Source organism: Neopsephotus bourkii, unplaced genomic scaffold (genome assembly GCF_033783945.1).
Source record: "Neopsephotus bourkii isolate Nb327-2 ecotype Australia unplaced genomic scaffold, CSIRO-AGI_Nbou_v1 NB_1016, whole genome shotgun sequence".
In the NCBI taxonomy this organism is placed as follows: domain Eukaryota; kingdom Metazoa; phylum Chordata; class Aves; order Psittaciformes; family Psittacidae; genus Neopsephotus; species Neopsephotus bourkii.
The window spans coordinates 1391346-1419202 of NW_026901505.1; the positions used below are offsets into that span (position 1 = coordinate 1391346).

Genomic DNA, 27857 nt, shown 5'->3' on the forward strand with positions numbered 1-27857 from the left:
CAGGGGAAAAAATAAATTTATCTGACAAGCACAGCAAAGTTAAATTTGCACTTTAACTGAATACAGTTCAAATACCTGAAACAACCGCAATCCACTGGCATCAGATAGGAAACGTAAATGTCTGTCCAGAAGAAACTCTACTGGCACCACAGAGCCTAAGCCCAGCTTATCTACTAGAGGAGTGAAGGTCTGTGATGGACAACAAAAATCGAAGGTTATAAAAATGACTAAGCACACATATAGGCCAGCAATAGCTATTTTCACATGATATTTAAGTATGACAAGGAGTAAGTTTCACTTCTCAACTTGCACCACTTATCTGACTTTTCTTGCAAATGTGGCATACCACAAGAAGGAATTATATAAAATTGGCTCCACTTCACTGGAAATCAAAGCATAACTGAAAACACCTTCCATAGTATTGTTTTTTTCAGAGGTGAACACCTTCTGATGCTCAGGTTAAAAAAAACCCAAAACCCTCCCCCCCCCCCAAAAAAAAAAAATAAAAAAACCTACCAAGCTTTGGTTAATGGTTCAAACTATTTTACATTTTGGGGGTACAGCCTCCTGAAAGGAGCAGTTTTATTCCTGTACAGAACTCAGGTATAAGTAATTTACAGGCATACTATTGAAGGGGAGCTTTTTTTTTTTTGCTCGTGCTTTGTGCAAAACTACAGTTCCTAACAGGTGTACTAATGGTATTCAAGCTGCAGGACAAATCAAAAAACACCTAGTCAAACCATAATGATAACCTCATAACGTAACTTGGTGATGGAAGAGAAAGTTGCCAACCACTGGGGACTCTGAAAAGTGTTATCTGTCTCACACTCACACTTAACTGATTTTAACACACAAGTAGTCACAACATTTTCCCCTTAACAGCTCTCATGAAGTTTGTTCACACTCTGTTCTCCGGTACATAACAGTATGAATGTATTTTCTCAGTTTATGCAATTATTTCCTAAATAAAAGTGAACAGGACTACAAGCAAGAGAGAAGTAAGGATGAACACAAATTCATAAGTGACAGATGTCAAAAAACCAAAACCCAACCAACCAACCACCACCACCACAACAACAACAACAAAACCCCACTACCATAAAACCCATGCAAAATCACCACCACACTCGAGTCTACTATAAAAAACCCTGCAAAACCACCACCAGGCTCGAGTCCACACCCCAAACCATCCACTTTGTAATGCTGAATAGTTGGCTTGGCTTCCCAGAGTTGTCTATACATACCTGCTCTGGTCCTCCGGCTAACTCCAGTCTATACCCCCATGCAGTTATGTGAGTAGGCCTCTAGTACTTAGTGAACTCTTGAGAAGCTTGAGTGCTCATGGGGCTATCCAGAGCACAGGGGATAGAAACATTTCTTCAGCAAGTCCACAGATCTAGCTTGAGTTACAGTGGAAATATTCTGGGATCGTAGTGGACCCATATTTGCTTCTAACAGTCTTCTAACAGGTTCTGACACAACTCATCACACAACTAATGTGTGGACTATGGTTAACACCCCCAAATCACTCAGATAAAGATACTTGGGAATCATCTGAAATAAACTGATCCTGTATAAACACAGTTTCCCCAGATAAAATTAAATGGGACTTCAATCTCACAAACAAGTTGTAAATACACCGAAAGGAAACTTCACCTATGGAACAAGCACTATGTACAGAACCTCTGCTGTAAAGACTTGTTTTTCTTCTGCCTTAAGACAAATGCAATAAAGAAAGCATCAGAGAAAGATGTAGTGTTGAACTTGTTGCTTTGAGCCCAAGTGTCCATTTAAAACATTAAATTCAAATTCCACCAAGCCAGAAAGTCCTTGACTAGAAAAAACATTTCAATGTGTACATGCACAAAGTGCAGTATTAAAAAGCAGAGTCAGATCCTAAGCAGCCCAAGAGCTGCAGAAGAAAAGAAACAAAAGGGCAAAATAATAAAAATGAGACAGCATGAAAACAAGGGTAGGATTCTCACATCTAATGGTATTTCCTCTTCAGAAGGCACTAAGAGAAAAAAGAAGGATGTAAGAAATGCCCTTCACTACACACCACTCACCAGGATGTTTCCAGAATGGGTGTCCTCAAATAAAAAATGCCCTTCACTATACACCACTCACCAGGATGTTTCCAGAATGGGTGTCCTCAGATAAGAAATGCCCTTCACTATACACCACTCACCAGGATGTTTCCAGAAGGGGTGTACTGAGATACGCCAGCTAAAACATACTGGTTTTGTTTTCAAGCATCATGACTTACAACTGCCATGTAAGCAACAACATAGATAACCACCTCAAGAACCAGGAGAAAATTTTGCATGTCAAGTCAATTAATGCTGACAATAACACTTCAATAATCTTTTTCAGTTCAGATGAGGAGTGGCAAACTTCTGGGTCAAAGCCCACAGTCTATTCACCTCTTTAAAATGCCTTCAAGGAATGCCTATTAGAATTATGCAGCAACCTTTACCATACAGAGCTCTGGAGAGGCCATAGAAATCAAAAGACTTTGATTATTTTTTTTTCTTAATTGTGAAAATATCTCACAATTCAGAAAAGCCTAAAATGGAAAAAAAAATGTTTTCAGATATGTAGCACATTTTTTCAGAGACCCACTGGTAAACAGTATCTCGTTTCTGTGAGGTAACAGCTTTCAGTTCCTGGGGCAGGAACTGGAAGCACGCTGCCTCACATATGCCTTTCTGAAGACACTGTAATTCAGTCAACTGCTCTCCTATTTACCATTAAAAAAAAAATAAAAAAAAATCAATCCCCAAGCAATTTTTGGTATCTCCAAATTGGTGCTCTGCACAATATCCAAACCGTGTGTTTCACAGTAGAGTGAAGATATGAGAGGTTTTGGCCAAATACTCACTAGTGCAGGCCACTGTGCCAGTGAGACACGAGTCCCCTGAAGCATAACTGGATCATTTCGAGGAGCCCAAACCAATGATCCTTCCAGCAACAGCACTATAACTTCTTCAGCGTGGACTTTCACCCAGGCATGTTGCTTCCAGTTACAGCCATCAAATTCCACAAAGATCTGATTAAAAAAATAAAAATAAATACATAAATTAAAAATTAGAAGGCATTTCAGCTCTTTTCAGACACCAAATAGAACCTACAATCCTTATGGATGAGGAGACAGCAGCTTCAGTCAGAGGAACCAGTATAAGTATTGTAGTGGCAATACTGAGAACATCACATCTACATAACTACCAATCACGGAAAAAGAAACAGGAATCAAATTCATAGTAATTACTGACCTATGAAAAATTATTTATCACAAACATGCATCACTGGCTTCAACTGCTGCATTTTCCCCTACAAAATTAAGTATGTCAAGACTGTTCATCCCAAAATACAGCTGATGCCTCAATGAAAGCCTTTTCACATTGGGGTACTGTAGAGAATTTAGACACTCTTATTTCAACAGATGACCTGTATCAGCATAGTTAACTGACATTCACAGAAATAAAAGCTTCAGCCTGGAAAGTTTATGTTGTCTTGTACACTATTAAACTGCCTGAACCAAATGCAAATATTTTGGATGGCATGAGGCTATCCAGAAATACCTACTCACTAGATTTTTCATTACCTTATCTACAAACATGACAATGCAACTCACACTGCAAGTCTAAATCACTACTCTGAGATATCATCCTCATTTTTTCTGTCAAAAAGGACAAATGTTAAAGCCCTATGAAATTACATGGTAAGAATGCTAGGACCAGGAATGCAGACTACAAGTCTCATTCCGCATCCTGACAACTAGAGCTAGTAAGTATTAAAGCAGTTGCATTCTAATCTTTCACCTACAGAACTACACAAATGTAATCAAATATGTCAGGTAAACAGCAAGAAATTTCTGATCAGTTAAGAAACGTGTTAAGCTCTGAGAGTCAAATCAGAGTTCTGGAATCATTACAAGATCACTAGGGATAACAGGGCACTACCCAAAGACAGCTCTCTCTTCACTTTACCAGTAATCCCTATTAAAAGAGGTATTAGAGACCATTTACCATTAGAGACCGTTCACCATTCACACACCAGACTCAAAAGCTCAAACTCCAAGGGCAGAGGGAGAGAATATGAAGCAACTCTTCCAATGAATTCTTGAACTCAATTACTGCTTACGTTGCCCTAACACAGAAAGAAGAACAGACCTTTCAAGATATCCTCCCTTCCATTCAACACACTTCAGCAATATAGTGGAAATTTGACTGAACACTTTTTCTGTTTCAATGGGCCTGTAGCTTTCTTGGCAGTAGCATGTGACATAAAGAGAGGACTACCAGGTACGAATAACAAAATGGAGCGGTTTATACAAGTATCAGCGAGGTAATCATCTTGTTATGGTCCTCTTACTGTGTAGTTACATGAAAAAAGGTTGTCAAAAAGGACTATCAGAATAATGCTGACTTTGGAATATATGCCTTTTTTGCAACATATTGAAGAATTTGGTGAAAATTCTGAGAGATTTTATAAGCTGCTACACAGAGAGGACCTCTCACTAGCATGTCCCCTTAAACCAGTTGGCAAGGATCACTAAGAGAGGAAAATTCAAGCAAGCAATAAAGTAAAGCTTACCACTCTATCCCAGATAAATAAGGATAGCTATTAGTTTTTTTTTAATTTACCACTTCAGACAAGACTTAAGTCAATACACCTTGTGACACACAAGAAGTAAGACTGTAACAAAACTTCTTCCAGTTTTAACCTATAAGACATTTCACATTTCTATGAATCATTCTAAATAGATGAAGTGGAAGAGTTGCGCTTTTAGATACAAATTTAACACGTTTAACAAATTTAACTCTTAGGAGTCCGGGGAGGTCCTCACTTATTGGAAGCTGGCCAGCATTATTCCAATACACAGGAAAGGCATGAGGGCAGAGCCAGGGAACTACAGACCTGTTATCTAGCCACCTGGAAAAGCTATGAAAATCACACAGGGCACCTGAAGACAATGCAATCATCAGGCACCATCACCATGGGTTTACAAAGGTAAAGTCCTGTTTAACTAATTTCTTCTCCTTCTACAACAAGACCACACACCCAGTGTATGAAGGGAAGGTGGTGGATACAGTTTTTCCGGATTTTAATAATGCTTTAGATTTTGTCCCTCATGGCATCCTTCTGGACAAGTTGTCCAACTGCAAGATAAGTGGGTTCACAGTGCGCTGTGTGAAGAACTATCTGAATGGCAAGGCTCAGAGGGTTGTAGTGAATGGGGCTACATCTGGGTGATGATCAGTCACGAGCAGTGTTCCTTAGGTCTCAGTGCTAGAGCCAGTGCTGGTCAATGATCTGGACGCAGGAGTTGAATGCACCATTAGAAAGTTTGTTGATGGTATCGAACTGGCAGGTGCTGCTGAGTCTCTCAAGTGACAAGAGACCTTGCACAGTGATTTTGCACTGGGCAATCATTAATACCATGAAATATAACAAGAACAAATGCTGGATTCTGCACTAGGGATGGAGCAACACTGGACAGAAGTATAAATTAGGAGATGAGTGGCCAGAGAGCAACCTCCAGAAAGGGACCTGGGGGGCTGGTTGGCAAGAGGCTCAATATAAGCCAGCAGTGTACCCTGGCAGCCAGGAAGGCAAACCAAGTCCTGCCAATGTTTAAAGGCATTTGGACAGTGCCCTCAACAATTTGGTTTAACTTTTGGACAGCCCTGAAGTGGTCATGCAGTTGGACTAGATGACTGTTGTAGGTCCCTTTCAACCGAACTACTCTATTCCATCACGTAACTCAGAAAATAGACTGCACAGTTTTCCTTTCTAAAAGCCCAGACCCATGAACTAAAGTGAAAAGGAGAGAAAAGACTTACAACATTATCTTTCTAAGATCACCTCCCTCCCTGCAGAACAGAGAAGTCATGGCAAGTTTGTTTTACACACTTTACGTTCAATATTCTGTTTTGCTCCATCTTGGTATCATCAACAGAAGCAATGGAGTCCTGCCAAATTCTGACTTCCAACCTTTACAACAGGTGTTACTAATTCTAAGTCAATACCCGACAGATTATTCTTACACACATACACAGGGCAGCTGCTCCAGATCCATGCAGCACCACATGATACTGTCAGTATTGTCAGTAGTTTCCAACTGATCACACAGCAACAAAAAGGACGAAACCCTCATTAATAACAGCTATGTTTTCAGTTTCTGTTTCCAGAATGTGCAATAAAAATCACCTTGTGTACTGGGTGCACAAGAAGCAGAAGCTGACCTGCACAGCACACCACATCTTTGTGTATATGCTAATTTGCATTACTACAGAAAATAACTACGGCATATTTGTAAACTGATGCCAAGTATGCTTAAATTCTATGAGAGAAAAACTAAGAGAGTTGTGAAAGAGATACCTAAAGCAAGGAAAGTATGAACAGGTTAGACATACTTGAGAGTGACTAGACATATTTTCTTCTGATATTTAAAGTGGTAAACAGGAACAGTCTACCTTTGCTGAAAACCCCAGAGCCTTAAGGAAAGTGGCTGCATTATGACTGAGAATTTCCAGGGGGTGAAGGGTGTTTAATCTTAATTTGGAAATTGTGCAGTTCTGAGTCAAAAGGGCTATGTCTGTGTGCTAAAGCCCTGGCCACAGCCTCAAACGTACCAATGACCCTACAATTCACATGGTCACATCTACAAACAGTGTCTTCTGCTGACCCTCCTAACTCTGCTCACAGTTTAGATGAGTCATTGATAAGAACAGCAATGGTGCTTTGTTAATACTAACGGTTCTAAACAGTGGTATTGGTGATAGTAGCTAGACATTAAATTACTGCAGATATGACTGTTATCATATTTATAAAAAAAAAGGAAAAAGATGCTGCTTAGACAAAAATGTACCTGAAAGATTTAACATGTTCTCTCAGGGAAAAAACACCTTCTCTAAGCAACATCCGCTTATGAACAAAAAAAGATTTTTATGTGTGGTTTTTATTTTTTTTTAAATCTACAACACTTGTTTTTCCCCCAACACAGAACAGAGGGTGCACACAGCCCTGTAATTCTCCCAATAAAAAGCGATACTAGCAGAGTTGCTTTATCTGATCTACAAAGTCTAAAGTGCTTTTTCCAGAAAACACATTCTTATTTAGCTACTACGCTAAAATTCAGGCCTTAACACACTATTGAGAGCTATGGAATGGTTCAAATGGAATATCACCTAGAGTTTTCCAACATCAGTTCCACCATAAAAGCAGCAACAAGAGGAAGACCATGGTGTAGGTGAAACAGACATATTGGTCTTTTTCATCATGTGATACAAAGGCTCTAAACATGCTTTATAATAGGAAAAAGTATTGCAGCTTATTGCATTAGAATTTGTACAAAGGTCTAATGTAGATGCCATCTACGAAAAAACAAAATCTTTACATTTTAGTGTTTTATACATTACAAAAAGCAGAAGATGGCAAAAAATCCAAGTTCAAAAATATCTCTTAAAATGGTCTTAAATTTTATCTAGTTTTGAAAGGAAGGATGATCCATCAGTTGCTAGGGAGTAGCCAAAGACCCAGGTTCAATTCCCTGCTGGTTCAGAGGCTTCCTGCATGATCTTGGTCAAGCCATTTAGTCTCACTGGCTGAGTTTCCCTATCTGTAAATTGGAATAACTTGGAATGGCCAGAAAGGAGGCACTAGTAGGAATCTGTTGCAGACTATCAAGTAAAACTAAGTAACAAGCTGGTTCATTTCTTACTCATGACACAGAAAGAACTACGTTGTCAAGGTGAAAGAGGAAGGAAGCGAAGGTAGACACTGAGACTGACCTTGGGCGACATCTGAGATCTCATTCAGCTAGAACCATCATTAAATGGGATTAAAAAAGAAAGCTAAACCTACTGTAGTTTTCTAATAGTTTTCTAATGCAGTCAAGGTATTACTTTGGAATTCATTACATGAAACAAAGATACATCAGTGCTTAGAAAACTTTTACCTTCCAATCCAGTAATCATGCTTCAAACTATTTCTTACAAGCAAAGGCAAAAAAAATCCAGTCTGAAATACATATACACACACACACTAGGTGTTTCATTGCAGCTGATTCCCAAACCAAGAAAATTAGAAAAAGAAACTAAGGAGAGAAGTCCCCCTCCAAAATAATTTGTATCAAGGCAGATAAAAAGTAGATTTCATCACATAACCAAGAAACCACAGTTCTTAGAACAGTTATGCTTAAAGGCTGATACTGATTAAGTCACCATATATTTAGTGAAGACACTAAATATATTATTAAAATTAGAACATATACCTTGGTTTTATATTTCCCTGACACTTTCCTATGCTTACAGCAAATACCTATTATTAAGCAAAACAATCTAAACCACCTTTGACAGGACAAATCCTAGAGGGCATAAACAGTATTAAACCACCAGCAGCTAGAGAAACGGTAACTCTGCTAAAGCCATTACTTTAAGGGTAGTGACCACTAATAAACTGCTACAAATATTGCATTCCTTCCCTCCAGCATATCAACCGAACCACACAGCTTGGTGTCATCGGCAAACTTGCTGAGGGTGCACTCAATCCCACTGTCTATGTCAGCGACAAAGAGGCTGAACAAGACCGGTCCCAACACTGATCCCTGAGGGATGACACTCGTTCTTTATCCACTGAGTGGTCCATTCATCAAATTGATTCTCTCGAATTTAAGAGACAAGGACGTCGTGTGGGACAGTGTCAAACACTTTACACAAATCCAGGTAGATGATGTCAACTGCTCTACTCCTGTCCATCAGTTCTGTAGCCCCATCATAGAAGGCCACCAAATTGGTCAGGCAGGATTTCCCCTTAGTGAAGCCATGGTGGCTGTCACAAAGCACCCTGTTATTTTTTATGTGCCTTAGCATGCCTTCCAGGAGAATCTGCTCCAAGATTTTACCAGGCACAGAGGTAAGACTGACTGGTCTGTAATTCCCTGGGTCATCCACTTTCCCCTTCTTGAAAATGGGGGTTATATTTCCCTTTTTCCAGTCGTCGGGAACTTCACCTGACTGCCATGGTTTTTCAAATATGATGGCCAGAGGCTTAGCAACTTCATTTGCCAGCTCCTTCAGGACCCGCGGATGGATTTCATCAGGACCCATGGACTTCTGCACGTTCAGATTTTTAAGATGGTCTGGAACCAATTCCTCTCCTATGGTGGGCCCAAGGTCTTCATTCTCAGACACAGGTACGAATGCAACGCCAATCTAGTTTGGACTCAATCCATCTAAAATACCTCTTTACCTAATGTCTGCCTGCATCCCAATCAAAGTATCATAAAAACCAACTTCAGTGAAATAATAGCAAGACAATCTTTTTTGACTACTGTTTCTTTCTGCACCTGCAGAGATGATGGTATCTGCTGTTTCACAAAACAAATCAACCAGAAAACAAAGAAAGCTATTCCTAATCCCAAGGATTATACAACCCAATTGTCAGCAAGAAAAGGATGAGGAAGAAAAAGCAACATCTTAAATTGCAGGTTTGATAGACAGACTTTTCAAACAATTTAAAATTGGTGTTTGCATAATTGGCAAGCGGCAAATTCAACATCTGAATTTGAAACTAAGGAAAGAAAAAACCTGGTAACTATTAGTCTATTCAAACAACACCAGTGGTTTGCCAAATATCAGAGTAAGTTTCAGGTGAAGAATGAGGCAGGGAGCTGCAGAAAAAAGAATGGCAATAAATGGAAGGAGTTAAAAGTGAAAGAAAGTTTTAACTACATAGCTTACATAGGATATGAAGGACTTCCCCTTCCTGCATCTAACCTGAACTTGAGTATCCAAACGGCACTGCACTGAAAATGAAGGTGTCCGGAATTTACAAATGTCTAAGGGCAATGATAAAAGCAGGATGGAAAATTGTTAGTTTTAAAATGGCAAATATTGGAGCAGTAGAGTTATTATTCCAAGATATTAATAATGTCACTGATAAAGCTGGCATAAAAAGTATCAAATTTCTTTACATACATTCCTGCCTCAAATCTAGCAGTATCTTATGCAGGCCAGAGACCCACAGAGCTTGCCTAAGGAATATGCAGAAAGTTGTTTTCGGGGGGGGGGGGGGGGGAAATAAATAAAAATTCAAGCCTTGCACCTTACGAAGTTGAAACTACAGAACAGACTTCTTGAAGCAGTTGCTTGGTTAGAACACTGGCCTCCCCTTTTCATCCAAAGTGTTTAGGAAATGGAATGCCATCAGATATTAACACAGTAATAACTCAAGACAAAATGCCCACTTTCCCATAAGCACCTGCATTTCAAGTAGAAGTTTCTCCATGTACAACAAGTCCATGTGTTTTTACCTCCTATGAAATAATCAGTGCACCTGAAACCTGACAGAAAAGAGTATGCAACTGCTAGAACATATCCCACAGAATTCCTGCATCAGGCAGTGCCCTGCAGTCACACCAAGAGGCACCACCAAACGATGCATTTCAAACTAAGTGCCTCCACCAATACCGCCACAGAAAACTGAGAAATCACCTTAGTATGGATATTACAGAAACCTGACTGTCTGCAGCCATTTGAATGATGAAATGGACTCCCAGCGGCCCACCTGTAGCTCAAACCCCTTATCACCATACTGAACTACCCCATACAAATGTACCATTCAGCCTTTTGGGTTTATCTGAAGTGTAACACATACAACACCTTAGAGAAAAACGTATCAACAAATCTGTCAATAGGCACCTAAATTATATGTACTAGTTTTCAATTGCTAAATTTTACTCTATTTGCACTGCTCTTATAGAGTCTACTGCTTTCTGTATCCATCACTAAAAACACAGTTAAATGAGGTGACCATATATTCACTGATCAGATCATAAAACATGGTTTCTGCTTCCCCAGCTTATGGCATTTCATTTGGTAAAATGCAAGCGCTGGTCATACCATGTCAACATTGTCCACCCAAGAAAACAGACTGCCAAACTGCTGTGTTTTGACGATGGGAGAAAAAAAACTAAGGTCTTGTCAGAGCATAGCTTCCTAGCCTTTCCTCCTTGTTTCAGTTTCAACACTACAAAACAATACTCACAAAGGTCAAAAGTCATTTTGATGAAATGTCTGAATCTCTTATGCCTGTAATTGGTGCTTCTTCAAAGGCAGAAAGGTTGACCCGCAAATGCAAACACAAGGAGCTCCCTGCAGACTTTGCTAGTGCACAGCAACTTCCCGGCTTTCACTTGCAAAAGCTGGATCTGAATATTCCTAACAATTTAACATGTAAGAACACTACAATTTTTTCTATCATTTATATCAGTAAAAATAAAACTTGTAGATGCAGTTACAATTAAATATAAAGATGGGTTAACTCTAAAAAGAGATTCCTTGAACATAAACTTTAAACAGTAAGCCTATTTGAGCAGCAGTTTTCAAAGGCAAATAACCATGATTCACTAAGACTGAACTAGCAAATATGAAATCTTTGATTCTGCAGCAACAAAAACACCACAACGGAGGAAGAGGCTGACCCTCCGAAGTCAATCCAAGGGCAGTGAGCTCTACAGAGCATCCACTATCAGATGAGCAAAAACTTGTTCTATATCCCTTTGCTGGCAAATATAGAGCAGTCATGCTGTGCATGACTTTACAGCTAAACCTAATTTCAGAAAACTCCCACCTGGCAGCACTCAACAGCTCTGGCTCCCTCAACAGATGCACAGGGATGTCCACATCTCAACAGTGCAAGTCTTGGCAAGGCAAAGGGGTGGACTGGGTGGGCCTTTGACCTTGTCCAGTACAGATATTCTTTAACTGACATGAAAGTAAAATACTAATTTACTAATACATGCTGTATTAGAGGCAGCAGTTCTGCTAGAAGCTTACCTTCTCAATCTAGAGCTTCCATATTTCTACCCAGACTTCCCCAAACATGTTTATTTTGTGCAAGTCCAATAGGTTTACAATGTATTAAAATTACTGCACACGTGCAGATCAGCACAGCATGTGTTCAATAGTGTGACACTTCTGGAATATCAGGAAACACCACATAAACACTATGTATGCACAGCGAACATCCAAAGTGGGCACTTCCACAACCCTCAGGAATAAGGCAGTCCAACTAAACCTCTGGCACGTGTATTGTAATTGTTACCACGTATCAAGAAATTACAACAAGTACCCTCAAATAAGGACAAAGGGAAAAAAAATGAAGGGCCAGGGACTTTGAGTGTCTTAGTTAATAGAAATACAGGAGACAGCAGGGTTGAGAAGGTACCCAGTACAAACAAAATCTGTGTTGCATAAGAACAGCTCTGCAAAGTTGTAACCGAATGCATGAAGGCTAGTAAGCCTCTCATACACAAACTTTGTTACTGTTCCTTCTCCATTACCTGTATTTTGGAGGAACAGTCCCAATCCCATTGTCAGCCCTGATAAAGACACTACTGAGATCAGTCATAGAATCATAGAATAGTTAGGGTTGGAAAGGACCTTAAGATCATCAAGTTCCAACCCCCCTGCCATGGGCAGGGACACCTCACTCTAAACCATATCACCCAAGGCCTTGTCCAACCTGACCCTGAACACTGCCAGGGATGGAGCATTCACAACCTCCCTGGGCAACCCATTCCAGTGCCTCACCACCCTAACAGGAAAGAATTTCCTCCTTATATCCAATCTAAACTTCCCCTGTTTAAGTTTTAACCCATTACCCCTTGTCCTATCACTGCAGTCCCTAATGAAGAGTCCCTCCCCAGCATCCCAGTCCTACCATTCCTTCCACAGCCACCATCTGCCCTGCCCCTCGCTATTCAGCAGGTATGACACATGGACACCAGTGATGGCACAAGACTGGGAATGCTCCTCAGCTTGAGTCTCCACTCCAGTCCTCATCTATAACTTCATAACCACTTCAGATCTGCCAAGATCCTTTTAGAGAATTTTACAAGTCACACTGAGTTACCTCTAACTGCAATGACACTGCCAAAAAAGTCAAGACTGGTTTTTTTAATAAAGCATGTAAACTTATACTTACATAAGCTAAAACCACAGAGGTATTCCATCCACTCACACATCATCCCTACTCCCTGCATTTCAGTAGTATGAACGGTTACAGAATCCCTCATGACCCTGTTGAGCCCCAACACAAGAAGAGTGTAAGGGGAGTCACAGAAGACATTGCTCACCATATGAATGAAAATTTGTCAGTGTGGATGTCCATCACACATAGAAAGACAGAAAGGCTATCCGAAAAAACCTTCCGGCATAACAAGAATTTAGTGTTTTGTACCTAAGTATAAAACACTTTGTGCTTACTCTATAAAGTATTGCAAAGTGGAGGGAATGTACATCAACAAATTTTGCAGTCAGCTCTCATTTGATGAACTTTTTCCCTTTGAAGAGCTGTATTTTCTTGCTTTTGAAAAAAACTGTATTTTATATGTATTTTTATACATTTTTAATATATTTTTTTACTCACTTTGCAAATAAAGTATGTTCAACATGCTGCTTGTTCATAAACATCTCTTTTACAGCAAAAGGCATTAAAGATATGCCTACTGGTCTTAATAACACCCACCCACCCCAGTTTTCTGCCTTTAACAGCAGCAGTAGGAGACATTATTTAATTTTTACCTTGCTAGGGTAGTCTAAAAGGTTGGTCAGCAATGACAGACAAGGAAACAAACCCTTGCCTTTTACTGAACAGATTCACTGGAGGAAGAAAAAAAATAAAACAAAAAGGAAAACACCCCACCAATCCTTCCAGCAAAAGAGCATAAGACCAACACACCAAAAATTCCCTACATCATACTCAGATTTGGGATGAATTACTCCAGAATGTAAGAGTGCTGACAATACACTTGTCAAATGCAGTCTGCTGCATCAGTAGCTCTCCAGACCAGGTCTTAGCCCAACACATTTTGACTTTTCTCGTCTCAAACACTTGCCCCATTTTCCTTTGAAGACCCCTTTCTGCATGTTAAGGAGGGTTTTTTTTCCCTCCTTAAACAAAAAACAGAGCAGCTAGAGTGCATCACCACAGCTCCCAAATGCAGACATGGGGGGCCAGGGCACCTGGCTTCACCAAACTAAATCTAGCGCACCCCTTCCCACTGATGGCACAGTTGAAGTACTAAGACAAGGCCAAAGAAATCAGCATCACTGCAGGAAGTCAAGGCAACTTCCCAAAATTGGAACTCTGCAAAGAAACCCAAAGAACTTACAGTAGTAACAACAAATGTTTAATAAAGGTCATCAAAAAGAGAACTAACAAGACCCTTCACAAACACAGAACCTCACACCTTCCCCCCGTGGGTCTAACCACAGTTCTCAGCAGCATACCACCAGGTCTCTGAAGCATACCATTGCTCACAGCAAGTACTTGCAGAACTGGCATAAGCAAAGAGACATACAGCATAGGCATTTCTTGAGAGCTCTTTTTAACATCTCCACACAAGCATTTCACTGAGCTATACTTGTGCTATTATCTTGTCCTGAACTCAGGACAACTAGAAGCAAACCAAGTAAGTGCCAAAGACTGTTTAAACACTATATATGTTTAAAGACTGTACATGAAACACGAACTCCTACAGCTGAAAATAAAATCTGAGACAGAATGAAACTGATAATCCCCACTCAGAAGTACACCTTCAAAAAAGAGCGTCACTTGGGCTGCTCGAGAAAACTCTGTATCTTACCGGGGAAAAATAAACTCCAGCGCTCATGAGTTACATACAGATGGATCAGCACCAAAAAGCAGAAACCTCCCAGGCGCGAGTTTCACACGTCGGTTACCTCCAACCACTGCACCCGAGGCCACTGGGTCCGCTCCGCCCTGAGCAGACCCGTGTCCCGGCAGCTCCAGGACCGATCCGCCACCGCGCGCGCCGCAGACCGGCCCCGCCGCCCCTCAGCCCGGAGCGCGTCCCGGCAGGACCAGCGGGGACTCCGGGCCGACCGCGGGGAGTCAGCACAGCGCTGCCACGACCCGCACACGAGAGGAGGCGCCCCGCGGCCCCGGCGCCTCGCCCGCAGCCCTGCACGGCGGCGGGAGGCCGCGGCCCACGCGGGCGGCCCGACCCGCAGAGCCCCGCCTGCGGCTGCCCGTCGTCCCCGTCCCAACACCCTCCGCCCCCACCGCCGGGGCCTCACCGCCAGGTCCTGGGGCACGGCTCCACTCATGGCCCGCACCGTGCCGCTCCGCCAGGCCCGGGAGGGCAGCGCAGGCCCCGGCCCCGGCCCCGGCCCCGGCTCCGGCCCCACCGCCTCGCCCTCGCCGGGCCCCGCTGCCAGCAGCAGCAGGAGCCGCTTCCCCACGGGGGAGGCCGCCGCGTCCGCCATTCCCGACGGGCAGGAGCCTCCTCCGCCGTTGGTCGCCGCCGCACCGAGGCACCGAGCAAGCGCCTGCCCCGCACTGGGCCTCCGAGCGCCGCCCGCCCCGTTCCCGGCATGCACCGCGCCACACAGCTTCCCCCCCCCTCCCCTCCCTCCTCTGCCCCACAATGCCCCGCGCCACCCCGCCCAGAGGGCGTCGGAGACCTGCGCTCTGAAGGCGGTGAGGGGCGTGGGAGCAGCTGGGGGAGCCGGGCCGGACGGGTGGCGAGGAACCGCAGCAGGCGCAGGACCACTCGTAGCGACGAGTTCAGGCTCCGGAATTACCCCGGGAGTTGTTACGGAGGTGAACGCAGACAAAACCTCGCTCGGCAGTTCCAGGTGCGGGATCCAGGTGCGGGCTGGCAGGAGGAGCTGCTGCTGGCCCAGAGTAACAGCAGTGCCTCACAGGTCCGGGGCTTCGCTTGTCAGTGAGGCAGTTTGAAAAGGCGTTTATTTAGGAGGCGATTAAGATACAAAATTGTTTTGCTAATGGTATGTGTCTGTCGTGGTGAGCTGATACGTGTGAACAGTTCTCATGTAGAATAGCATAATGCCCTAAACCCAACCCTTTTTGGTGTATTTGGGCAACCACAGAATCCTTCAGGATCCAACACTTAGAAAAATGACACACAACTTCACATCTCTCTACTTGCACTGTGAAGACACAGTAGCACTGACAGACACTGGAATCGGGAGCAGATGCTATCTTCCATACCAGAACAAGGAGATTCTTGTGGAAATAAGTTTACTTGCACACGTAATACTTCCTTGCTCTGGGAGTGCCACATATGACACTGAATTAACAGCAGCAAAGGCAAGTTGCTTTCTTTCGCTTTCATTTATTCAAAGAAATTGTACCAGGCAGTTTTAAGTAGATGACAACATTTTATCTTTGTCAATTCCTGGTTAGGGGATGCAGTTCACTGGGAAATGGGCAAGGTAGCACCAAATATCAGTTTGTACAATGCACCTGTCCTCAGAGTGCGTTTCATGATTTCATCCCATCATCTGTACTCTTTACAGTGTGATTTTATTCCTGATGTGTCACACAGATAAGATACTAAGACTTGCATCAAGGGCAGCTCAAAACTTTCTGTAGGTAAGGCCACCCCTTCCATAGACAGCAGTCATGTTCTTTAGAGAACTTTATTAAAATATATCCAAAAAGGTAATCAAACATTTTCTAATGAGGCAGGAGAGAACTGAATTGAGAAAAACAGCTGTACAGAGGACAGTGCTGGAAGGTTTAGTTTACATGCTTTATTTCAATGTTTCACAGTTTAGTCATTGTCTACAAAAATATATTTCTGAAACTCTGAATCCTCTATAAAAAAGCTGGTCAGCAGCAGTGACCTTGATAAAACAGAAAGTACCTTAGGACAGTGTGAGCACCTCCTGTAAGCAGATTAGTGCAGCTAGGACACTCCTGCCTCACCCTGCCAGATTTCTGTTCTTTGGGATTAAAGCTCTGCACTAGTTCTGAAGGAAGGCATTAAAACAAACAAAATAAATACCAATCCTTCCACTTCTGTAACCTGCAACAGCTTGGGAAGGAAGCTGCAAATCCGAGTGTCACACATGAGAGCTTGGACAATGGCCCGGGCACTTCGGGGATGGAGAAGACCACAGAGTACTTAAGTACTGGAAATCTTTTTTTTCTTTTTTTTTTTTTTTGTGTGCTATCTGTTCAGAATAGCCTTTGTCTGGTAATAACAGATTCAGTCTATAGGTAGAGGGACAAATGCTGTATAAGCAACATAATCCTATACACACAAAGAGAGCTCTTGTCCTTCTTTGAGGTCATGATAAGGGTTCTGTTTGTTTTTACCTCAGTATTTTCTGCTGCAGCTTTAATCAGGGGGAAAATTGCCTTCATATACAAGCACAAGCCTACAGAGTGTTGGCTAGAACAAAACCACTATCAGTGCTGCCACCTTCAATTCCTTAGTACCCATAGCTGGAAATATTACATCAATCAATTCCCACTAGGGAATTACTAGCCACCAGTATGTCTAGGCACCAAAAGTAAGAACTGAGAAACTCAGGTGTCCCCCAGATGAGATCTTTCCACTCTTCCTCTGCTCAGTTGATTGGTCTATAGAGAAATTTGAAGTTAAAAAGAAAAGAAATAAATTGCTGCCTCTTTAAAAAAAAAATAGATCTTGAATTGTGCTCTAGAAGAGACACGGTCAATGTACTCCGATTCTCCGTAGTCACAAAGCTCATAACTAGAAGCCCCTTACCACAGAATTATCTCGGACCTGAACCTCTAAGCAGGGCAGGAATTTTCAGCAGCGATTAATGAAAGAGCAGTTACTGACAGATTGTGGTAATACACAAAGGATGAGCTCTCAGGCCCTGAAAACTATTCCCCATCTGCCTGTCAGAACAGCTTTCTGAGCTAGTAGCTTGTAAAACTTTGATTTCCTAGAGGTTAGAGAACTTACGAAGGTGCTGCTGGTTATTTTCCACCAGTCCCAGTCTCATCTGCTAAACCTGAGCTGCCAAGGAGGTATATGAATTTTAAGTAGAATCAGCATCATCCATGAAAACATAGAAGTGAAGAACCTTCACCAAGACAAACACCTTATCAAAAAAGACACTCAGCACTAGAGAACTAATATCATCTCACTAATGCTAAACAGTTAAAGTGTAAAATCTGTAAGAAAACACCTGAAGTTTACTTCTTCATTTTCCTTTCTTGAATTGTGAGGTGTGAGGGGTTGGAGGGGAAAGGAATTAATCACTTCACTGCATCAGTAGCAAGCCATTATATGAAGGCAGTTGGAGAAAAATTTAAAACCAGGAAAAAAAAAATCAAAACCCTGAAAACTTAGTGACTGTGAAAGCTTTCCTCAGCTTCCCAAACAGCCCAACGAGAGGATCGTGTCCATACCTCAAGCTGTATTTCCAGTCTATTCCTAGCTGCTCAGCTTCCAGTCACAGACACACAACAGAGAGGCAAACCAATCCACACACAGGGGATGCCTCCCACATAGCACCGACTTCAGTAGGCCCACACAACATAAACAAATCAATTGTGAATTGTTACATGTTGTGCATGGAAAGGCTATAGCTAAAGTGTAACAAGGTAAAATTAAAGGAAGATGTGGAATTAAGGATAATCTCCTCCTGTGGAACCCATTTTGCTCCATCCCCCTCAAAGAAGTGATTCATACTCAATCATTTGGGAAATGGGAAAATTCCTGGCAGCAACAACCCTGCCTTGGCTTCCAGTGACAAGCTAAGAGGGTTCTTTCTCGTTTAGTATCCCAAAGCTTACTCATGTAAAAAAGAAAGAAAAAAAAAAAACAACAACAAAACCCCAACCAAAACACCACTGTCCTGCCCTGCCCACTGTTGGAGATGCAATGTGTTGTGGCAGAGCTAGTGTCATTTGCTCAACCAGTGAAAGCTGCCTTCTCCATCAGCATAGGAACCAGTGCTACGTTACTTCTAGTTGATGCAGTTATGGGAAAAAAAAAAAAGCCCCAAACCAAAACCAACAACAACCCACAACCAAACTGTAGCACAAAGCTTAGAATACTAACATAATAGATACCTTGCTACCTTGTGGCTAACCGCCACCATCAGACTGTGAGGTACCTGTGTGTGAGGAACAAGCAACTGCAGTTGCAAGTTACTGCTACCTGCTGTCTCCCAGGGCAAGTTTTTCCCACTTCCGGATTCTTTAACTCTTCTCTGAGTTAGAGAGACTCCAGGGTGAACTACTCTGAAGCCTCACACACACAGTGGTCACAACATATCTGATGACAGTTTAATCCCTTCCAAATTATTTACAGGGCTGGCTTTGAGACTGTTACTTTTAACCTCAGGCCGGTACTGCACAGACTGAACTTTGTATGGTCAACACTGAGCAATGCCTGTTCTCACAGGAAACCTTAATTAAAACAAGCAAAGTAACACACACAGCTGAGCCTAGACCGCATTCTACCAAGGGCATAATAAAGACAGTAGTCACAACTTCTCCAGTTCACTAGTATTTTCCTAGTATTCCCCATGGCTACACTCAAGAGGTTTAACCAAATTAAACTTAAGCTACAAGTCACAACTGAAAGGTGTGCACTGAACTCTGGTGTTGGGAACCTTGAGGGCCACTCCTGATCAGACAGCTCCACTTCAGTGTTTGACCCCACAAGGCCAGTTCCCTGTCACAGACAACTAGGGTAGATATATGGGAAAATTCATTTGTTAAACTAAGTGTTTCCAAGAGGAGGCAAGGTCACTGCTGCCCTGCCCCAGGGAAGGGAAAAGATTGAGGGATTAAAACTAAAGGGTTAAAAAATAAAGGCAAGAGCTAAAGTTTGCCAGTAATGAAATGCATTCTCCCATCCTGCATGAACAGGAAACAGTCTCTGTAGGGTGTTAAAGAAGGTCCTAGGAAGAGATGCCTTCCTACTTTTATCTGCTGTGAGATGAAAGGAAAGATGCTGCTATTGGTCAGCAGGAATCTCTCTCTCTGCATCGAGTTTGCTTGTCTCTCCTGGGGAAGGGGTACGCGGTGCAGGGTGGGAAACAGGAGGGATCCCATGAGCTACAATCCCTTCCACTACTGGCGGTTCTGGCAGCGCAGGGGTGGCTACTCCCACTACTCCTGGAGGAAACCTAAAACCAACAGAAACAGAAATTACAAAGTTGTCCAACAGTTATTCAAGGGGCAGGGAGCTATGCCCTCAGGCACCTGCTGGATACAAACCCATCTTTCTAACAGAAATGCTCTGTGACAGAACACAGGAGAAATCTCCAGAGCTGAAGAGTAGCAGTTATATCCTAATGACACCCGTTCATAGATGGGTCATGTATTCAGCATTTAAAAACTGGTATAAAGTTTATCTCCAGTGGAAAACAGTGTAAGGTGTTGTGTGAAGGTACTGTGAAGGGCTAGAAATTCCCTCTCCATCAGGTAGAGGAGCACAAGCTGCCAGTTATCCTTCACTGGACTCCAAGACAGAAAAAGTAAGGAACCAAACTAATAAAAACAGCTACAAGCGAGATGAGAAATAGGACAGCAACAGTCATTAATTGCTAATGAACTATTCTTCCACTACTTCCCTTTCTGCCCCCCTATGCTTTCTCCAGAAATATATCTGAACCTCTGTATGTTTCAGAGAAGGGAAGAGTATGTATGTCTTACTTTGCAGATGGAAGAAAAACAGAAGGGAAGCAACCTGCCCAGAATCACTTGGCAGGTCTGCAAGACAAACTGAAATACACTCTTATTTAGGCCCCTTCCCAAATCCACCAGACAATGCCTCTTAATACTCCATATCTGAGCTAGAACTGAGAAGTGTGCTTTGTTTATACAACTCTAATGATACACACAACTTCTAATCTTCAAGATCCAGACCTCTTTTTCTGGTACCAAGCAGGCTTTCTTATATAAGGATATCTCTTGGGCAGGTCTTGCAAGGATTTGGGAAAACGAACCAGTATGCAGCTGGAACTAAATATGACCAAGTAAATGTTAGATCCTCGTACAGCTTCAGAAGTGCTGCTGTTAAGTTTCTGGAAAGAGTTCATATACAGAGCATACAGAAACAGCAACAGCTTGAAGCTACAAGTTTGGATTCTCAAACCCAAAGAGGGATGCTGGCCTATTCTTGAAAGCAGTAACGTGTACAACCTAAATACACATCTCACCTGTAAGCTGCAGCTCCATTGAGTTCTGGGTGAACAGTTGCAGGATCAATACTGGACCACTGAGCTGCTAGCAGCAAGTACTCCTTATTAACACAGTTCCTCAAAGCATCAGGTATGTGACCTGCAAGAGTACCAAGAATTACAAAAAAAAACCCAGGACTCAAGTGGAAAGGGCTCAACCCCTGAAGCATTCAGAAAGGAAAGTAAAAAGGAAACACATGGTTTTTTCCATCTATCTCCACAGGGTAACACTGGGCAGGAGAGACTCTTCTGAACAGCTAGTCTCTGAAGAACGCAAGAAATTGATCCTTCCTTCCCACTTCTGTGATCTTATAGAAATTATTTGCCACAAACTGCAATTGCCACACCTCACCTTCCCCAAGAGAGAGTGTGTATTGATCCAGAAAAATGGTGTACAGTATAACTGTCAAAGGAATTACTGCAAAGGATGTGCTAGGTACAAGGCTTTCCCAGGGAGGGAATACGCCACTCCAACATTAGTTACAAGACAATTACCAACTTACATTCCAGTTTTAGATACCAGTTACTGAGCCTAAGTTTTCAGAACAAGCAGTGTAAGCCTTGCAGTGAGCTAACAAAAGAACACTCTGCAGTAACAGCTGCAGAGCACACAGTCTTCCTCATTACCTGTAATAGCTCTGCGGATCTCTTTAGCTGCATCTTCTCTGGATTCAATGGATGCCTGCTCACTGTACCAGGCAGTATGAGGGGTGCAAATCACATTAGGAGCATCTTTTAAGGGACCCTGAGCAAAGCTGTGTGGGAAAGGAGGGAAACAAAAAAACAGATAACCCATCTGTCCTCTTGGGTATCACCATAACTCAAATATCAAAAAGCAAGAGTCGTCCAGTGCAGGTGAGTCACATGCTAGCAGTAGGCATGCAGGCGCAACATTACCTGAAAGGCTCAGACTCGTGCACATCCAATGCCGTTCCTCTGATTCTCCCCTCTTTCAAGGCTTGTGCTAAGGCCTTCTCATCTATCAGCCCTCCCCGGGCTGTGTTCACTAAGAAGCAGCCCTGGCGCATCTGGAAGAACAAAAATATTAAGTGGTTTGAGAATGAGACTTTTCATGGAAGCTAAGTGAATCTTTGAAGTCTACTGGAAATGAACAGGAGGCTGCAGGGATTAGATGAGGCCTGAGTGAACTAGGGGTGCTCTTACTGCAAAGCTAACCACAAGGGAAATGCCTGCAAGCAATGCTTGAGAAATTTGCTTTTAAAATGTACAAACAAAGTCACAAGACAAGGGCAAAAGTGGAACTCTCAAATTCTGCACTCCATACTCATCGTACTAAATTAAAAGAGGACATGAATCAAGTATCCAACTTGTCATGGTTTAAGCCCAGCCGGTAACTCAGAACCATACAAAATCAGACTACAGCATCCAGATGTCTCACATGAAAGCACTGATAAGCATTCATAGACTAGTGGAGCAGAGCCCGAGACTGATTTTGCAGTGGGCTTGGGCAGAGCGGCTCTGACAGAGCTGTGTAAAGAAACTTACACAGTCCCAGCCACAGCACATCTGGCTCTAACAGCCAGAGTTAATTATGCAATTTAAAGGTAATTTGAAATTACTGAATCACCTAAAGCATTTTTTTATAGGTGAAATTACTTGGCAAGAAGAGCCAATCCTATTCTTCTCCTAACGTGAAATTCTATACAGCACAAAGCACAGGTACCCGGATCCACACACTCCCAGCCCCCAAAGGCAGCAGCAGGAGGCACATGACAGAGGCAGCAGGATTCACACGCTCTCAGCCTCTGTGAAAGCAGCAGTTTCTGTTTGCATTCATTTCCACAGTGTTCTGTGGGGGAAATCAAGCTCCTGCTGCACCTGTTTAATAGTGAAGTCATTGATGAGGTGATGGTTATGTTCATTCAGGCTGCAGTGCAATGTGATGCAATCGCTGTGCATTAGTAGATCCTGCAGGGTTCCTACTCGTTGTAAACCCAAGGATCGCTCCACTCCATCCGGCAGATAGGGATCATAGAAAATCACGTTGAAGCCAAAGGACTTGGCTCGCAGAGCCACTGCCTGTCCAACTCGGCCTTCACAAAAGAAAACCCACAATCATCAAGGAAAGGTAAAACAAACTTTATAGACAAGATACTGGGGTAGACTGGGAGCCTACACTGGACTTTACTGCCAGGGCCCAAGGTAACGCAGCTCTGGAAACCCCTCAGATTGCCACAGGGATTCAGAGGAGGTTATTCAGTGCTGATCCCATATGGCTAATTCTAGTCCTTCCCCGTGCAATATAGCCAGAGCTTAGCCTAGAAGGAGCTCTGTTTTTCCAGGCAAATCTAGACCCTTAGCCAGAAGCAGTAATAATATGATTACATGAACCTGGGGAAAGAACTGGTAGCTTTCAGGTGGCTTTGTCACAGAGCCTAGCACTCAGGGAAAGAGTCACTGAGAAGAACTGTCTAAATATTCCAATTCTTCTGGCCATTTGAAAATAGAAAATAAATCCCCAATCCCATGTCATATACCCAACTCTTGAAGATATCCAACACCATAGAACAGGGCACTGGTATTCCTTACAAGTCAGTGCATTTCACAATAAACAGCTGTAACATTGTCACTTGTTTTCAGCCTGTGACTCTCACATTCCCAGAAACTTTCACAGTTCACTTTTCAGTTTAACAATTCCCATCACTTACCTAGTCCAATGATGCCCAAAGTCTCCCCACGGATACGCACAGCACCACCAGCCACCTCTCGAATCTGTTCTACACTTGAGGCTCGATTCCCTTCCCTCATAGCCTGATGTAGCCAAGTAACACGGCGATAGAGGTTCAAGATGTGGCAGAGGGTAGAGTCAGCAGTCTCCTCTACTGAAGAGGAAGGGATGTTGCAAACTGCAATGCCTACAAAGCCATAGAGGTCATATAAGATTTTTAGCATCACAATGCTAAACCAACATAGAGCTCTTCAGGCATAAGTGCTGAAAGATAATTCAGTGCTCCAGAACCACTGCAAAGAAACAGGATTCATCTCAGAAGCTCATTCACACAACACAGAAATGACCACCAGCTTTTTAACCCCAAGGAAATACCATTCCTTCCTCATAAAACTCCATTTCATTGACACACTCACCAGTAAAAGAAGAACAAAAAACCAAAAAACAAAACAGACTGAAATAAGAAAACTGGCTCATACCAGTGATGCAAGAAACTGACTTTTATAAGATCTGCATCCAAAAAGATGCACTCATTCCAGAGAGTCCTAACAGATTAACCGTCAGACTGAAGAAGAATTAAGACAGATGGTTGAGCTCTTTCGTGCCTCACAGTCCAGATGCTCACTGCAAGCATCAGCTTCCCCAGGAGCAACAATAAGTAACTAATTTATTAAACCCAGAGAAAAGCCACAGGAGCCTCTCTAAATCCATTTGAAGTTATACTTAAAAATGGCAACATGTAACACTCCCACTTTAGAATAACATACAACCACAAGGGGCCATAAAACCCATGGCTAGAACTATCAGGTAAATTACAAATGCAAATTGAATTAAAGTCCTGGAAGCACAAAATACTGTCATAAAACGGAAAGATGGAACACTGTAGCAAAATCTGGTCTTTCCCTGTTGTGGCTGTCCTTCAGTCAACAATGCAGCTAGGAAATAAAAATAATTAGATTAAAAATGGTCTCTTCCCAAATGCAACCATCGCCACTTGCCAAACCAAGAAAACTCTCCCCCTCAGAAGTCTACCACCTATCCTAAAACTAGGCACAACATCTAGGCAATGGCTGAAGGCACACAAAATTCAGCAATGCATCACTCTTTTGTAAGCCCCTTACAGAGGAAACATTTGACTAAACTCAGACTATGTTCTCCCAAGAGAACGAGGGAATCTCTACGAAACCCTATGCAGTTGTGCTGTAATACCACATAGACTACTCAGAGACATGAGAAGACAGGGAAACCTAACTTCTTTTAATCTCACTGGTTACCACCTCAGTCAACTTCAGGTTAAGCCACATGCATTCATCTCTTACACAACGGGACATCGATTTGTGTTTACATGCAATATTATGCCTAAATGTAAGAAAAGCAAGCACACACAATAGCCCTTTGTTCTGATTCGAAGACTCAGAACACATAAGGAACAGTATCTTACCTCAGAATGAACTAAAGGGCCTGGGTAACTAGGAAAATAACCATTAGCTGTCCATGATAAAGGAAATCTGGCCATGCCTGGGGGTCATCACAGTACTTCTCCAAAGCAAAACTGGCAAGCAGCAGTCTTGATGGTGAAAGAATTTTACCCATTCATTTCTCTTTGAGTTAATTAGTGTAGAGTGGGGGGAAAGCTTTGAATCAAAGCTATGGAAACTGGAAAAGCCCAAGAGTAGATCAGTTTCCAAACTCAGCCCAAAAACATAATGGCTGGATGAGAACCAGAGACCTTGCCAGGAACTCTTGAGCCTTCAGTTGAATCATTCAGACCAGAAGACCTAATTCAAGCACTAGACAAATAAGCTCTCCTCTTTTACTTGCAATTCAGCTGCTCTTACAGATCCAGAATTTTTAACACCTATATCAATTTTACATGCGTTTGATTTAAGCTTAATCTAATCTGCATGTTAAGAAAGATTTCAAATCACTTACACAAGCCCAAAATAAGAAGGAACAGGGTACTTAAATGACCTACATCACCTGGGGGACTACAAGGTCTGAAAGTCTCACTGTCTGGCAGCTTTGGTCACTTGATCCAGACTCTTCACATGCATAGGGCTCTAAAGGAATCAGTAACAGTGTTGAATCAGAACCTACGTGCATATAAAAAAGTAACAGGAAAACTCACTTATCAAGCATTTACAGTGAGTTTATCCTGGACCAGTATTTGCAGGCTGCTTTTGGATGTCAGAGTTTGCTGAATTTTTTTCTCACAAACAACCTAAAGCTGCCTCACCAAAAATTACCTGGACATCATACTCAGGTTTCTGAATCCCAAACAACAGCAGAGACACTGACACCTATAGCAGAGCAATCTGAGCTAAGAATCTTTCATTCAAGCTGCCTAATAACTCTGATATCATCAGCTTCCTAAAAATGCCCGATATTAAGCAGCTTCAAGGGTTTTTACATAGAAGATCTAAAACGTACCCAGCTACAAAACAGAAAAACATGTGCAGTGTTCCAGTTCCCATTTAGTTCTGATCACAACAGAGCTCTAATGGTGTCATCATACCTAATTCTGCAGCAGATTTGATGTCAACATTGTCATAACCACTGCCAATGCGCACAATGACCCTGAGGGCTTTGAACTTCTCCAGATCCTGACGAGAAAGGGTAATGGTGTGATACATCAGAGCTCCTACTGCCTCATTCAGCACCTACAACAAAAACCAGGGCAAATCAGTCTGCTTCAGTTAGCCCAAGAAGCAGAACTCTATGTCTGAATGCTTGCGCATTTTTGTGCCCACCTTTTCATGGATTTCCTGAGTTGACTGAGCATCACAAAATGCCACTGTAGCAACATCCTTCAAGATGGGCATCTCCACAGTGCAATCTCGTCCATCCAGGAGTGCAACCAGTGGCCGTGTTGGCATTGGGCCATTCACGATAGGAGGCCGTATGCCTATTAAAAAAGTCAGCAGGAGTGATTACATGAAAGACAAGAATTCTGAGTCTCATTTGCTAGTCCAACAAGTCATTAGTTCTGTTCCCGTTCTGTAGTACTTCGGAAGGGATTAGTCAACGCAAAAGAAAGAAACAGTAAACAAACAGGGAAATTAAGCTAGAGAAAGAAAAACACCAACAAACAAACACAAACCTCTGCCACCACGATAAAAAGAAAAATAAGCCACGTTTTATCAATCATGAGATAATCGAAGTGGTCTGCTCAGAAACACGCCTCCCTCCCCTAGCCTTTCAAAAGTAGTTACAAAGCCGCTTCAGGCCTACTGCCCGTTAACTAGCCCCTTCCCTCCCCAGCGTGCCAAGACAGAGTCTGTTTCCTGCTTAACAGCGCACAAGAACCCGTACGCTCATGGGCTCTGACAGTCGCCCCTCCCTAGAAGCCGCGGCGTTCCCCGCCGCAGGCAGCGTGCCGCGGAAGCGCTGGGTGGAAGCGTGTCCGCAGGCGGCAGGACCGGACAGGCGGCCGCCGCGCAGCGCCGCTCAACGGGGAGAGCAGCTGCGGGCCCGCGGCCCCGCCGCACAAGGGCGCTCTGCCCTGGCTGCTGCTGCTCCCCGCCGCCGGGCGCGGCCCCACGCGGCGCGCCGCAGCCGGAGCCGGAGGCCGCCCGCCCCACCTCACCTTCGCAAATCCTGTCCAGCCGCTGCCGCTTCACTTTGTGCCGGTCCATGGGCCGCTCTCGGGCCGCGCCACCGCTCAGCGCCGCGGAGGGACACCCCGCCGCTCGCCTCCGCCGGCTCCCGCCAGCAGCGCAGACGCACCTACCCCCGGCTCCCGGGAGGAAGCGAAAGAGCCGGGCCGCGGCCCCGTGCCGCGCGGCCCAGCCGCCCCAGAGGTACCGCAGGTTGGGACGCCGCTCGCTTCCGCTTCCGGTCCGCGGCGGCAGCCCGCCCCACAGGCCCTTGCGGCGGAGGGGTGTCCGGCCGCACCCTCATACTCCTCGGTCACGGCAGGAGCCGGGCCGCGAAGAAATCCGGAGCTGCGCTGGGCACGGTCCCGCCGCTCCGCTCCCCCTGTCCCGGCGCCGGGCGGGACCTGCGCGGAGCCTGTGATACCGCCCGTGGGGAGGGGCTGCGGGGCCTGGGCCGCCCCGCGCTCCCTCCCGCCGGGTCCCACCCAGCCGGTGCGGTTCTCGGGCAGCCCGACCAAGGCCTTTCGGGGTGCGCGGGTGCGGGGCCCGCAGAGAGCC

The 27857-nt window shown here is 43.6% G+C and overlaps 2 protein-coding genes across 5 annotated transcripts in view; both read right to left on the reverse strand.

The window, feature by feature from the left end:
• Nucleotides 1–15400, reverse strand: part of KDM3B (lysine demethylase 3B) — a 54234-nt gene extending 38834 nt beyond the window's left edge. For 3 of the 4 annotated variants that reach the window (XM_061360126.1, XM_061360123.1, XM_061360125.1), the window contains exons 1-3: nt 15111–15400; nt 2882–3049; nt 76–189 (exon numbers count right to left, since the gene is read on the reverse strand). In XM_061360126.1, coding sequence (XP_061216110.1) covers nt 76–189; nt 2882–3049; nt 15111–15299 — 471 coding nt within the window. In that variant the 5' untranslated portion in view covers nt 15300–15400. Of the gene's footprint in view, nt 1–75; nt 190–2881; nt 3050–14656; nt 14826–15110 lie in introns of those variants that run through there. The other variant, XM_061360124.1, reaches the window with a different exon arrangement.
• Nucleotides 15401–19096: 3696 nt separating this feature from the next.
• LOC133215846 (C-terminal-binding protein 2) lies at nt 19097–27384 on the reverse strand. The gene is made up of 9 exons (XM_061360137.1): nt 27290–27384; nt 26454–26608; nt 26219–26363; nt 23684–23890; nt 22854–23068; nt 21912–22042; nt 21642–21769; nt 20994–21114; nt 19097–19958 (listed from the first exon to the last, which is right to left on the reverse strand). Exons 1-9 carry the CDS (start codon nt 27336–27338, stop codon nt 19787–19789), a joined length of 1323 nt encoding a protein of 440 aa, XP_061216121.1. The 5' UTR covers nt 27339–27384; the 3' UTR covers nt 19097–19786.
• Nucleotides 27385–27857: the final 473 nt, after the last annotated feature.